The sequence below is a fragment of the Mesoplodon mirus genome (genome assembly GCF_964341445.2).
Source record: "Mesoplodon mirus genome assembly, chromosome: 13".
NCBI lineage: Eukaryota > Metazoa > Chordata > Mammalia > Artiodactyla > Ziphiidae > Mesoplodon > Mesoplodon mirus.
In genome coordinates this window covers 88506423-88522218 of record NC_138989.1, presented here as the reverse complement: position 1 = coordinate 88522218, position 15796 = coordinate 88506423, and the positions used below count along the sequence as shown (strand labels likewise).

The 15796-nt window shown below is 41.7% G+C and overlaps 1 protein-coding gene across 4 annotated transcripts in view; it reads right to left on the bottom strand.

The window, feature by feature from the left end:
- ATP9B (ATPase phospholipid transporting 9B (putative)) overlaps nucleotides 1-15796 on the bottom strand; it is a 206763-nt gene that overhangs the window by 185039 nt on the left and 5928 nt on the right. For 2 of the 4 annotated variants that reach the window (XM_082641455.1, XM_082641453.1), the window contains exon 2: nucleotides 6383-6556. In XM_082641455.1, coding sequence (XP_082497581.1) covers nucleotides 6383-6556 — 174 coding nt within the window. Of the gene's footprint in view, nucleotides 1-6382; nucleotides 6557-9780; nucleotides 9899-15796 lie in introns of those variants that run through there. The other 2 variants (XM_082641454.1, XM_082641456.1) reach the window with 2 other exon arrangements.

Below are 15796 nucleotides of genomic sequence, written 5' to 3'. Positions count from 1 at the left end.
CAGCAGCACCCTGTATGAGGGAATACATTATGTCTTTAAACTGAAATCAGTATATCCCTACTAAGTATCCACCTAGTTCTTGGCTGTGCTCAGAAAACCTTCATCCTGGAAGGACAGGGCTTTGCCCTTGGAAAGCTGCCCTGTCCTCCTGGCGTGGGCGCAGCTCATCACCTGCAGGAGTGTCAGGCTCTGCCGTCCTGAGGAGCTACCCCATGGGGGGGTCCAGGAACGCCAAATGTATACCAAGCAGATCAGCTCTAAAACATTCCCCGCACCCCGTCTTTTGGTTCAATTGGAGCAGACAAAGAAGACCCAACTTTCCAAGAGCAGAAACTTCTTATCACTGCTTGCCATCACTTTTTAAAAAACAAATCAGAACGGAGAGTGTCTCCACACATAAAGCATACTTTTAAATCCCCAACAGTTATAAATCACAGTATTATTAAACGATTTAAGATTGTCAAAATAAGCATTCCCATCCTTACTGTTTGTTGGGGGGGAGGGAGAGGGACTGGTCAAGTAGATCTCAGTCAATGTTGGTAATATTTTATCTTGTTTATGCTTGTATGAGACAAAAATTAAATAAGGCTTCAAATAAAATATAATAAGCTTCAAACTACTATTTCTCACCTTCCTGTTGCTTTTACAATAGGACCTGGATTGCCTCCAGCCCAAGCTCCCTCACCAACACCCACGCGGAACCAAACTGCCGGACCCGCGCCTCTCCTTGGGGCACCTCCCCGCAGCCAGGAGGGAGGGAGGGCGCGCACCGCCCGACTCTGTCCAGTTACAACACCCACTCCTCGTCTCGCACCCCCGCAACCACACTCACAGACGCCGAACTCCCACACGGTACACAAGGGAAAACCGGAGGCCACAGAGGTCAGTGAGCGATGTACGCGCAACAACTGGGCAGGGCTGACACAGAGCCCGGACCTCAGTCCCCACTCAACCCCGTGTTCCTCCTGCCGCGAGAACAACAGGCAGGCCGGCTCCTGCTCATCTTCACAGACGGCCTGTCCTGAGCATAGCACACAGCACGGCAGCCATTCAACAGATGACGGAAATAAAGGAAAAATGTATGAGCAGGCAACAAGACTCCATGGGAAGAACATGGACTTTAAGGTCATGCTTTTGGGAACGACTCCTGGCAAGTGGCGCTGGGGTGGTCCCCTGGTCTAAGTCTTTGTTTCCTCACCCGCAGAAGCGCTGATGAGATTACAGGTGACACGCTCTGAGCTCCGGGCACAGTGCCTGCCGCAGGGGAAGCATTCAGAGCTCTGCTGCCACTGCGCTGCCTCTCGCTGTCACATTCAAAACGTCTCCAAACTTATCACACTAATTGGCACAAGAAGTTACTGTCCAATAAAGCATCCATTGGCCACATGTGGCTATTTTAGTGGGAACTAATTAGTATTAAGTAAAATAGAAAGTCCAGTTCCTCAGTCACATTATCCACCTTTCAAGGACTCAACAGCCACCTTGTCCGGTGGCTACCATATTGGACGTCACAGATCTAGAATATTCTCAGCATCCCAGGGAAGCTCTGGAGCAGGGCTGGGACACACAGCACTCTGCAGGCAAGCACGGCGGCCAGGACGGCAGCCCTCGTGTGTGCACGCTGCCTTCAGCACTTCAAATGCAGCAAGAATCCTCCAGGAATGTATTCAGATGTCAATTTTTCTCCTGAAACACATAATTATCTAATCTAATGGTTTAATGTGCAAAAGTCAGACAAGTCTTAAGATGAAACGGAGGATAGCCAAAGCTCAGGGTTTGAAAACATATAAATAAAACTTGGGAAATGTGGATTTTCCAGAGTTTAGGCTGGTATCGACATATTGTACAGGCAAAAAGATCTATAAATGCAAAACCACTGTCTTCAACACATGACACTGTAAACATTCGCTAGGATAACAACGTCAACATCTACACCACTGTCACCGGCACGTGAAACGAACATCCCATTAACTTTCAAAGCCCCATACTCTAGAAACTAAATTAAATACCAGGGGCTAAAAACACATATTCAACAGTTCCGTCTTCCTCTATAACACTGTATAGAAAAAACTAAGATTCCCAGACTTCCAAAACGTAATTAAATTATTCATAACACTTTGCTCCTACTATTACCAAATTAAAATCTTATTGTTATTTCTTCATGCAAAGACAGAATGAAGCAGTGGTTAGGGAGCCACTATTAAACCACCCACTATTCCACAATGTTAAATGAATACACAGTCTCGAAGTTTTAAAAGCCTGGGGCTCCGCCAGCATTGCCACCAGAGCATGCAAACAGAAAATATGACCAGAAAGAGAAGACAAACCCCCCACGTAAAGAAAATACTTGCAACCAAAAAAGTATGTGTAAGTAAGCCTTGCGGAGCTGTAGAGCTAAGGGAGAAAGTAAAACTATGGGCCATTTCTGAAGGCAAAGTAATAAGAGTAAAACATACTGGTAAATACCGGTACGTGAGAAGGAGATGCAGATGAGTCCCTGGAAGAAAGAAACCAGAAGCTTTACCCAGGAACAGTTCTAAGCGCACTGCACGTTGCCTCAGTTAGTCAGTATTCAGAAGACACTTTCCCATTTATATGTAAATCGCCTTACACCGTCAAGTCAAATTGAAACTAAATCCAGTAGCGTACAAACTATACCTTTTTCTTAAAACAGTTTAGGACTAGTAAGTTTTCGCAAATGCCTCTACAATCAAAGTAGTACTCCAACACTAAATAAAGCACATCGTTATATACCAAGATCCTGTCTTGTAAAATTTTAAGGGGCCATAATTAAATAACTTCCAAAACTTAGAAAGCCTCCTTCCCAAATAAGTAAATAAATAAATAAATAAATAAATATATATATATATATATATATATATATATATATATATATATATATCTATATCTCCAACAGGTACCTTTGGTTACCAAGCCAAAAGCAACACAGCACTCATGTCCTCTCAAGAGTCAGCATTTTCCCATGCTTCTGCACTCCAAACGTGTTGCAGATTAACTGAAAGTGTAGAGGCCATTTAGGACCGGGAACAATCCTAGCATTTGATACCCCCCCTTCATATGGAAATGCCATTCAGGGGTTCCACTTTCATGGGGACAAAGTGATTTTTGATAGCAAGTGAAATGTAAACCTCGTGAGAAAGGCATTACTGTCCCCCAGAACTACATACCGGTGTGCGTCACAGTAACCCACGTGGAGGACACTCAAAGGTTTAGAAGACAGATAACAGAAAAAGGTTTTTCAGAGTCAAATTTTTCAGAGCTGGAATTTCTGCCAAATAATAAAAATGAGAAGGCAGGTCTTAAGCCATGAAGAAATTAAAGCCTACTCAATCCCAGAAGAAGAATAATTTAAAAATAAACCGTACTACTCACAGAATCTACAAATAAAAATACAATGAAATAATCTGCAACCCATTAATATCATTTGCTATCTATCTTTACTACAATATTCACTAACGTTTTCTTCTGCAATTAAACTAAGTAATTTTATATACCTTCTACTCTTTGACCCATCGCCTAATAACCTTAATAACACTGACTTTTATAATGCCCGGTATTTAGAAAATAAAAAGGTTAGCAAATATTCAAAACTGGAAATTTATAAGAAATAAAGAAAATAAGACCCATCTAAGTTGCTAACTGTACAGTTTGTTCTGTCAGGTGCAGTTTTAATTTCCATAACAATTTCCTGGTGTAGTGGATGCACACTGAACAAGAAGTGTGGCCATGTCTCAGGTCACTCGTCCACATGGAAAGAGACACTCGTGAGCGAAGCCACCACGACGGTTCGGTCAGCTCTGCCCACATGATCACCATTTACTAAGATAAAGACTTTATATACGTGTCGAGTATATATTACTGAGCTGTTTTAATATCCCCAAAACATGTTAGTTTTTGCCACTAACACCTAGATTTTCAAATATATTCTTAATATCTTCCTTAAGAAAAGGAATATTACAAATGAAATCCAAAATTTGGCTATGTTCCATTTGGTAAAAACAAAATCCTGTAAAAGACCAAAAATAATTAATTCAACAATGCACTCGGCCTTCAACAATGTCCACAATTATTGGCAACTGTTTGACTGGTATGGATAAGTATCACTTCCAAAACATGGCCTGCCCTCTTGAAGTCCACACCATGAGCACGAGACTATGACCTTAAAGTTTTAGGTCCATCAGTACCCACTCCCACGTCCCCAGTTTTTAGCAACTCTGTTATCCAGGGATCCTCCATGCACAGTAGGTACGATTCTCAGTCTTCTCAATCCCACTGATCTTCACGTCAGGTTCCCTTTAGGAGGGTGAGACCAGGCACTTATCTACTTGAAGAGTGCAAATCAGGACCTATAGCATTTGGACCACACCTCCTCGTCCCAGCACTTTTCCCAGTCCACGGAGCAAAGAGCAAGGAAAGGCTGTGGCGAGTCAAGTCAGACTCTGGTTCAACTTCTGGCTTGGCCCTGAGCTATCAGGAGAGGGCCCCTTCTAGTTCTCGGCTGTAAACAGCAGTGAGAATGCTCATCTCAAACAGCACCGCTGGGTCTGATCCCACTCTTTCTTCCACCCCACACTAATGGAAAACACACACCACACATCCATCAAACTGCAACTGTGTCACCGCCCAAAGCTCCTCTGCCGCGGCCGTCTCTTCAACTCACAACACTGGCCACCATTCCCACCGTAACTGCCCACCCCCTCGCTTCCACAGCTGGTTCTGTAAGGACTCAGGTTTCTCCTTGATGGACAAACAGTAATAAAATTATGCTGGGTTCAATACAGATGTGTGATTACTGATGATCTCTACCAAGGCATGACCAATTTTGTCCTTTTTTTAGTCCTCGTGTGTATCCCAGACACCTCCTCACTTAAATGAACTAATGTTCCCAATTGAGGTTAAGATAAAAGTCATCCTCTCCAACACTATTTCACACTTCCTCCCCTATTTTTTCTGCTGCCTGAAAAAAGGACTATTAGCCTTCCCTTCCAACACTGTCCTTTTCCCCAAGGGGTCCCTTTCCTTCTTCCTTCCTAGACCTCTACCACACTGCTGCCATTTTAGGAATGTCATCCTTCCGGGTGGTTTCCACTGTCACTACAGTAACAACAACTCTCAAACCTACATCTCCAGACCCTGCTTCTGGATCTGACAGAACTGTCTGTCTTAGGCCAACCCAATACATGACAGATTTACACAAGGTATCACCTCACACCAGTCAGGATGGCCACCATTAAAAAGTCTACAAATGATAAATGTTGGAGTGGGTGTGGAGAAAAAGGAACCCTCCTACACTGTTGGTGAGAATGTAAATTGGTACAACCAATTTACAACCCCAACTATGGAGAACGGTATGGAGGTTCCTGAAAAAACTAAAAGTAGAGTTGCCATGTGATCCAGCAATCCCACTCCTGGGCATATATCTGGAGAAAACCGTAAGTCAAAAAGGTGCATGCACCCCAATGTTCACTGCAGCATTATTTACAGTAACCCACGGAAGCAACCTAAATGCCCATCGACAGAGGAATGGATAAGGAAGATGTGGGACAGATATACAATGGAATATTACTCAGCCATAAAAAAGAACAAAATAATGCCATTTGCAGCAACATAGATGTACCTAGAGATTATCATATTAAGTGAAGCGGGTCAGTCAGAGAAAAGATAAAATATCATGTGATATTGCTTATATGTGGAGGGTAAAAAATGATACAAATGAACTTATTTACAGAACAGAAACAGACTCACAGACATAGAAAAAAAACTTACGGTTACCAATGGGGATAGCAGGGAGGGCAGGGGGGGTGTAGATTAGGAGTCTGGGATAAACGTATACACACTATTATATACAAAATAGATAAACAAGAAGGACCAACTGTATAGCACAGGGAACTATATTCAATATCTTGTAATAACCTATAATAGAAAAGAATCTGAAAAAATATATATATACGTATAACTGAAAAAATAAAGGGACTTGAGCATCCACTGATTTGGGTCTCAGAAGCAGTCCTCCACAGATACCAAGGGATGCCTCTATAATCACAGATGGAAAAGAAAGGAACACAGTTTATAAATGTCAACACAGTGACCAGAATTAATTCTACCATGCAGTAATTACAAAATCACCAATTTTCTCCATCTTTTAAACATTAAAGCATCTCACAAAAAAGTGAATTTGGTTTTCTGTCCCTTTTGGATTAGCACTGTTCGGTTTTGACTAAGGTTATTAATACTCTCCATGATGTCATTTAGAGAGTGGCTTCTTTAGTCTGATATAGAAACAAACGTGTTTAGAAGCGAAGCTTATAAATAACTGTGGAACCTTGGTGTGTAGGAGGTTAGGCAGCAATGGATGACGAACCTGGTACAGAGGAACTTCCATCCTCCACAGACAAGCCACTCTAGGCCTCTCTTTCTTCGCGTGACCCTAGCTCGTGGTAATCTGTGGTAATCACTTTCGTCATTCTCAAAGCCTTCTTCAGACATCATTAGTGGCATTTCATCCAAATGGGCGGACTCCTCTTCCAGCTGGTACCTGGATACAGGAAAGAACAGAGCAGTAAGCCAGGCCAAGCCGTCTCCTGTGTACGACACGGGTCTGCCTTAGGGCAAGTGCTGGCCCGATTCTACTAATCACACTGTTCTTTTTCCCTCATACTAAGCTGTCTTCAGGGGAAGCAAACCATTACAAGTAACACTGCACAGTAATGCTACTTTCCTTTGCAAAAAACTTCACCAAGGTAAGCAGGAAAGGAAAGGCTGTGCAAGGAAGCTGCCGGTGCCATGCCGCGAGCGGAACCCTCCAAGCGGCCTTCCACGTGTCGTTGTTCTATCTACATAAAAGACCGTTCTTGTGATGTTTCTGTAGGCTTGAAATATCTTATAATGAACTGGGGAAATTATACTCAAGAGAAAAAAATTTTAAGACTAGAATAGATGTCCACTCTCCATGACTTCTTCCAGCCACAGCTTCTCCATCCTTTCTCCTGCCACTGCCTCTATGACCTGTAGTCATCTGGACACTCGTCATTTTCTCCATCATTACTATCTTCTTTCTCTAGCTCTCTTGTCACTCTCGAAAGCCAACATTTTGGAAATGAAGGCCTACAGAAGGATGGACAATGATGAGTGCTACTCCGGATAATCATGGATATCTAACAACACTAACAGGATTTCCATTCTGCTCTGAACTTTAGTAAAATGCATCTCCTACAGTTTATAACAAGCTTTATATCTGCAGTTAGCTATCTTTTTAGAATCCTCAGGGAACTCTGTGTGTGTGCACGTGTGTGTGGCCTGTGCATGGGTGGGTGGGTGCCTGTGTGTGCTGGTGCACATGTGAGTGTATGGCAACGGTGCCATGCAGCACTCTGCCTACTAGGATCCTGTGAAAAGGTCAGCAGGCAAGATTTCCAAAGCCTGTCTTCATGAGACTTTATTCTTAAAACAAGTGCCTAGCTGTCGAGAATCCAAGCCCAAATGGAATTCTATGATGGAAAAAGGTCCTTGGACGTGAAAGCCAATGCCAACCTCCCACCTAAGTTTCTCTACCGTCTTCTCAACATGTGGTAACTAAAAAATAGTCCAGCGAGTGGATTTACCAGGTTACTCAGTTATCCCCAACAGGGAAGACATCTGTAACTCCCCCTTAAAAAATATTACAGTGAATATTACCTGTGCATAGCACTTCTCCCATATTTTAGATGAATTCTTTCAGAGATTGCCAGGACTAGAGTTGTTATGTAAAGTCATAAGCTCTAAAATACTTGATACATATTGCCAAACTGCAAATTTAAACTCCCACCAATATGAGAGCTATGAGAAATACCAAAAACACTAGAAGCAATTTACCTTAGCCTTATCAGACTGGGGCTGAACACATTTACTTATTTAAGGGGAAGAAGATCACCTTTGGTGTCACACGGGGTCCTACACTACCAATGAACTATGGCCGAGGCCGCTCCCCTCTTGTACGGAAAATTCACTTTAGCTGGACGCAGTTCGGAAGATAAGAGGGGCAGCAGGGGTGGCCCGTGCAGACGTAAGATCAGGGCCTCTTGCGAGCCCAGAAAGGCAGAAGGACTTGGCAGTGGAGGCCCTTGCAAATCCCAGGAAAGACAACCATTTCAGGTGAGAGGCACACATGAGATTCGCTCTGCACTCTGGCTGCCCTGGAGAACCGGTCGCGGCAGAGCTGGAGCCAGTCAGGAGGCCGCTGCAAGAGTCCAGGACAGAGACCGGCAGTGCTTGAACAAAGGAGCTGGGGAAAAAAGGAGAGAAGTGGGCAGCTTCGGGGCATTTCAGAGCTAGAGCAGACAGACAGGTGATGTTTGACTAGGAACTCAGAGGACACAAGAGCCTAAGGATGACCGGCCTGTACGGGAAGAAGGACTGCAGTGCCGCTCAGCAGGACAGAAAACACGAGCAGAAGCAGGCTTCTGGCAGCAGAGGGAGAATCTTGAGTCTGCTTTTCTTCATTTTCAGCCTGAGGTCTCTGAAATATGACGCAGGCAGCTGCAACAAATGGAGCTGGCCCGGCAAGGGCAGGCAGGAGCTGCGAGGTCAGCAGTGGAGGGGGATTTATTCTTTGGCCTCACCAGCTCCTCTTTCCTTAGGAACCTGGCCCACTCCACCCACCACCCAGGAAGGACTGCTGTGTAGCTGCCTGGGACCTCAAACCCTCCTGTGGTTGGTCGGGGACAGGCAGCCAACCAAGCTAAGCCACAGCTGCCCAGGAAAATTCTGCAACTGGAGCTGAGAAAAAGTCGGCAGTCTCCCTCGATAACTAAAGCTACTATCTCCTGTGATAAGAGCTGTTGGAGGTCTATGCCAGTACGTAGAGTAAGAAACCCAGAAAACCAGTCTTCTGAAAGAGAAGAATGAATCAGACAGATATGTGTAAAATGAAAAAAATGTTTCATGTTTCTTGTTTCATGTTTCAAGATTAAAATGTTTCATGTTTAATCTTTCATGGAAGATTAAATACATAATCTACTTTCATTATGCAAAAAATTGCTTTTTTTTAAAAGCATAAATCTACAAGAACAGAAAACAAAAGAGGAGACAACAAAATGTAAGAAGCGGGGGAAAGCAGATGGATGGATGGTAAACAACTAAGCAGAACCACAACAATGGAGTGTGAAGCCAGCAGTGAAGAAACCAGAGAACCAAGGGATTGGAACCTCAGGACCCTAGCAGGGCTGAAGGCCGGCAGCTCTGGGTGCCTCTGGGAGGGCTTTGCAGGGACGCTGAAATAAGAACCGACTGAAAGCTCTGAAAGAAACATCTGGACCCTTACACTGCAGCCCCCCTCCCACCCAACTAGGCAACCACCCCTCCCCTCCTCTGGGGAAGGGAGGCTGTGCTGAAAACAGAAGGCTGAGTGAAGGAACCACCAGCCTGTCCCTCCACTACCCTGCTGACCACTAGCGCGCTGGTGAAGGGACGACGCTGCTGACCTCAAGGAGAGGAAACCAGCGCTGACAGTTACTGAGAGCTCAGACTCTCAGGCAGTGATCTAGGCACGTCACATAGATTCATTTAATTCCCAGGTTTAGACAATTAACACAGAAAACCATACTCTAAGAAAGAACAAAAACTCAAATGTCCATAGCAAACGTGGACCATACATACAATGGGATATCATTCAGCCATGAAAAGGAAGAAAATTGATACAAGCTACAACGAGAACCTTTAGGACATTATGCTCAGTGAAATAGGCCGGACACAAGAAGACGAACACTGAATGACTCCACTTACACAAGGTCCCAAGAGCAGTCAACTCCAGAGACAGAAGGAAGACAGAGGTGAGCGGGCAGTGGGGGAGGGTGGAAGCCAGTGTCCAAGGGCCACAGAGTTTCAGTTTGGGAAGATGGAAGTTCTGTGGGTAGATGGCGGTGGCGGTTACACAACGGTAAACGTACTTAATGCCATTTACTGTGCACTTTAAAATGGTTAAGATGGTATCTCTTATATTACGCATACTTTACCACAATTGTTTTAAAAAGAACAGATTTCTGTAATTATTGTTGATGATACCTTGCTCCCCGGCAGCCAAGTAACCGCTGGAAGACGGATATCCCCTCACCAGTACGCACACCCTCAGCGCGCCGAGCTACTTCCTGCAACACGGCTTTCCCTGCACTTAGCACGGGCCCTTTCTCCTCGTGCTCCTGCTGGCTGCCACAGTCAGTGTGCTGCACCCTTACGCACGGGCAACTTTACTCAAGAGATCCATCATTTGGAGAACAGGCTTGTCAATCAGACAATAAACCAGAATGAAAAAGAACTCCTGCAGGCATCTTAGACGAAGGAGCCCGGGAAAATGGATGGCTAAAGTTTACTGAGTCCTTACTATGGCCAGGCACTCTAGAGATCTGTATTCTGCATCATCAAAGAAGAAAACTTTAAAGCAAATGAGAAAATGGGGGAAAATATGCAGCACATGACAGAAAAAACGATTCTTTATAAGCAGTTCTCACAAATCAATAAAAAAGCAAACACTCTGAATGACACATGAACAAAGACAATTCACAAAGGAAGAAATACAGCTATACTTAGAAAATTACACTCCACCACAATAGGACCTTACAACAAACACTTGAGCGTCTACTATGTGCTAGCGTTGTCCCTGCGGGTGAAGAAGCAAAGAGGCACACAAAGCCCCTGCTCATACACAGCTTAGGTACTAAGAGGGCAAAAACAAGACGTAAACTATTTTCAAAGGGGAAAGTGCTAGGAAGACAATAAAGGGGGTGATGAGACCAGAAGTGACAGGAGGGGTCTTCCTCAGATTGTCCAGGAGCCTGAGTCTCAAGAAGCGACACCTGGATGAAAAGCAGCCAAGCACACCAAGGTCTAGGAAGACCTAGAAGGGGCTGCAGAGCCTGGAGGGCTGCAGGAGGAGAGACAGCCAGTGTGGCTGGAGGGAGCGAGCCGGGAGGAGCTGCGGCAAATGCAGCTGCAGACGCAAAATGCAGCTGCAGACGCAGCGGGGCAAGCCCCACAGACTGGGAAGCGGAAAGGAAGGGCGCAATGCGAATTCAAAGTGGAAGCGGAAGACAGTGGAAGGGGAAGACAGTGGAAGGCTTGAAGCCTGGGAACAATTTTTGTTTTCAAAAAGGACATTTAAAACATGCAAATTAAAACAACTGAAAAAATAATTCTTAACATTTGGCACGGCCAACGGTCTCGGATAACCAGGGACTCTTATTGCTGGTAAGAATGTGAACAACTTTTTGGAGACTAATTTGTGAAGATGCATCGAAAGCCTTTTTTTTTTTTTTTTTTTTTTTTGGTAATGCAATTAAACTTTAACGCCCAGGTTCTATTATCTCATAAAATTAAAAATATATACAAGATATATCTACAAAGATAATGATCACCATGCTGTGCTGATCACCCCAAAAGCCTGGGGAAACCTTAATAGCAATGATTAGAGTTGCTTTTAGTACAGGATGGAATACCATATCATCACAAAAAACAAGAGGGCGGAAGACCTCTGGCTGAAAGCATATGTCAGGAGAAGTGGCAGTCACTATCTTCACCTCTCTTTTGAACACCTTACTCCACTGATCAAAGGGATACTCGTTTGAATCTCTCCATATGATCTTCTACAAACAACTCCAATTACTACTGGTACCATCACCGAACATCCCTACGGCAAGCAACCTATCATTTGAGATGGTTTAGGCAAAAAATTACATAATCTAAAACAGAACTAATACTTTTCCTCTCAAAAATTCATTTTTTCTTACTTCTGTGTAAGATTACTTCTTTTAAAACAGTCAACTAGAAAATGAATATTTATACAAAATGCAATTAAAATTCAAAACACCACTTAAATATATTATAATATAGTATACAAAATGAGATTTTTAGTCTTTTTCATTAAGTTCTTTTAGCCATTGTGTTGTTTTTTAGCAAAAGTCACAATCTTATCAAGTTTAATGCTAGAAAAGCAGTACAATGAGTCTGAAAGATAATGAATATAAGCAACATCATGTTGAGTAACTCAGCTTCAGAAATGGAGCCTTTGAACTGGCAAGCAATTTATTCCGCTTCCAAAGCAATTTTCCTATTGTATTGAAAAAATTTACCTCAGTATTTAAAAACAATACGATGATGAATAATGGATTTTTCAGAGACAGAATAAGCAGAGAATATTAAGTGTCTTTGTTGCCTGGTGTCATACACACTTAATTGGTTTGTCACTCAAGAAGGATCAACGTTTCCAGCAATTAAGTATAATTCTGGAAACATATTTTTAAAATGAGTAAAAACAGTGTGAACAAAGACGACAGAATGCATGATACGGAACCCAAGAATACCGCCACGGTAAGAACTGAAGACAGCTATCTTAGCTGCTGCCAAAGGTTTAAAAAAATTAGGAACTTTCAACAAAACATTCAAGTACGGGAAGACGAATAATTTACATGTATCTAAGTAAAAGTAGGTCAATACAATAACTATCTTAAACTCACATTTTTATCTTAAGTATCCAACAGCCTGATTGTTTCCACTTTGATGAGAAACATTTCTGAGAGTCAACTGATATTAAAGGGAGAAAAACATTTAAAATATGCCTAATGCTTAAACCTTCTTTAAGAAAAATAAACACTCCCTCTTTGCCTACATGTAAATAACGCAGAAAAACAAAGCGACAAAATGCTATAGAGAAATGTGCATATTTTCTTCATCAAATACAGCTTCCAAGTTCAACTGTGTCACTGATGAGTCATTAATGAGCAGCAAAACTGTATGAACTTCCGAAAAATTGGAACGCCTTCCTTCCTACAGCAGCAGGAGATGAACAAGGGAATAGTTTAAAAAAAAAAAAAAATTTTAAAGGAACAGCACCAGAGCAGCATGCCTTGACATCAGCAGCAAAAACAAGCAACAGGGACAAGGGTCAGGCAGTCCCTCAAGCTGAGGCGCCCCAGCCACACACTGTGTATGCAGTAACCTTGTAGTAGCCTCTTACACAATGTTCTGTAAGCGATGGGAATACCAACTTCTCAGAGAAGAAATTACACTAATGCTATACATAAATGGAGACAAACTTCTGAATCAGAGTTAATGGTATGATATCTAATATATGTAAATGTCAATCTAGAAATTTACAGATGAGCAGGCCAGTTAGCTCAGGACACACACTCCAGTTGCCCAGATGTGCTGTCCCAATCACCAACTCTATCTTCATGCTGACACTGTTGGTTTAGAAAATTAAGTGAGACATTTCCATGCTGGCAAGTGTGAAGAATGTCGTAAACGTGCGCGAACTAGAGCCCCTGTAAAGGAAATTAATTCTATAAATTTGAAGACTATGTCTCTGATTCCAAGGAATCCTGGGCCTGGGTACTTGGATAAATGCTATCTTACTAATCATTCTGTATTTTAAAAAAGCTTTCAACTGCAAACCATCACAGCAAAGGAAAAGTTTCATCTTTACAAATAGTAAAATATTTTTTTATCATCATGATAACTGTAAAATTTTTAAGATTCACAGAAAATTGTGTGCAGACACTCAATGAGAAAACTAACACTAAAATAAAAAATTGTGTTGCCTCTACCAAGAAACGTACTAATACTTTAGAGATAATCAGACAATAGGCATCTGTTCTCAGCATGAGTCTCTTTTTAAAAGAGGCTGATAAAACAGAAGACTTAAATAAGGTCCACAGCCCCATAGCATAACACCAAAATGTCCAGGATACAAGCAAAAATCACTCATTACACCAAAACCCAAAAAACCTCAACTTGAATGAGAAAAGAGAATCAAGAGATGTTAACATCAAAATGATGCAGATGTTGCAATTATCTGACAAGGGTTTTAAAACATTCATCATAAAAATGTTTCAATGGGCAATACAAACATGTTGAAGCATATGCAAAAGAATAGAAAGACTCAGCAAAGAAACAGCTAATATAAATTAGTATCAACTGGAAATTTTGAAACGAGAAAAAAAAAGTAGCAGAGACTTAAAAACTGAATGGACAGGCTCAGCAGAACAATGAAAGAGACAGAGGAAAAATCAATGAACTTGAAGACAGAACAACAGAAATCACCCAATCTGAACAGAAAATAGACTTAAAACAAATGAACAGAACTCATGACCATATGGGACTAAAAGAAAAGATCTCACAGGTGTCACTAGAGTATCAGAAGAAGAGAAAAAAGAAGGTCCCAAACATAAGTGTTCAAACAAATAAAGGCTGAAAACTCCTATTTGACAAAAGATTCAAGAAACTAAGTAAAACAGTATAAACTCAAAGAAATCTATGCTAAGGCCCATAATAATCAAACTACTGAAAACTAAAGACAAAGTTTGAAAGTAGGGAGAAATGATGATATCTTACCTACAAAGGAAAAACTATTCAAATGACATCAGATTTCTCATCAAGAATCATGCAGGCCAACAAGAAGTGACATAACATTTTTCAAGGGCTCGACCCCAAACTGTGTATCTGGTGAAAATATCCTTTAGGAATGAAGGGGAAATAAGACATCCTCAGATGAAGTAAAACTAAAAGATTTGTTTCCAGCAGACCTACCCTCAAAGTATAGCTAAGGAATTCTTAAAACAGAACAGAAACAATAAAATAAAGAATTTCGGTACATCAGGAAATAAAAGAACAACAGAAATAGCAAAAATATGGGTCAGTATAATAGACCATCCTTCTCCTCTTGAGTTTTCTAGATGATGTTTGAGAGATGAAGCAAAAATTATAACACGGTCTGATGTGCAATTCTAATTGTATGTAAGGGAAATATTTAAGTACTTTTACATATGTAAAATTTACATATAATTTTACAAGACACAAGCATACCTCAGAGTTATTGTGGGCTCGGTTCCAGACTACTGCAATGAAGCAAATATGGCAATAAAGTGAGTCACATGAATTTTTGGTCTTCTGGTGCCTATAAAAGTTATGTTTACAATGTACTGTAGTCTATTAAGTGTGCAACAGCATTATGTGTAAAAAAAAAAAAACAACAGAGTGCCTTAATTGAAAAATACTTTATTACTTAAAAATGCTAACCATCATCTAACAATGCAGGGTTGCCACAAACCTTCAATTTGTAAAAAACACAATAATGCAAAGCACAATAAAGCAAGGTATGCCCATAATTACATTACCAATAGGGGAGAATAAAGGGATGTAAGGTAAGGATTATACACTTTACTCAAATTGATAAAATATCAACACAAGTATACTGTGATGAGTTATGTATGTATAATATAATATCTAGAACTGCTAAACAGTATTTATACAAAGAGAAGATCCAACATAAAACACAGTAAGTAAATCAAAATGGAATTCTAAAAAGTGTTCAAAGTAACCTGCAAGAAATCAGGAAAAAGAAAACAGAGAAACAAAAAACACAGAAAACAAAAAGTAAAATGGCAGATGTAAGCACTAACTAGCCATCACTACAATGAATGTAAATGTTCTAAATACATCAACTCTAAGACACAGATAGGCAGAGTGGATAAAAAACATAAACCAACCATATACAGACTAAAAGAAACTCACTTTAAATATAAGTAGGTTGAATTTAAAAGGATGGAAAATTATACGCCAGGCAACATAAATCAAAAGAAAGCAGGGCTTCCCTGGTGGCACAGTGGTTGAGAGTCCGCCTGCCGATGCAGGGGACACAGGTTCGTGCCCCGGTCTGGGAAGATCCCACATGCCGCGGAGCAGCTGGGCCCGTGAGCCATGGCCGCTGAGCCTGCGCATCCGGAGCCTGTGCTCCACAACGGGAGAGGCC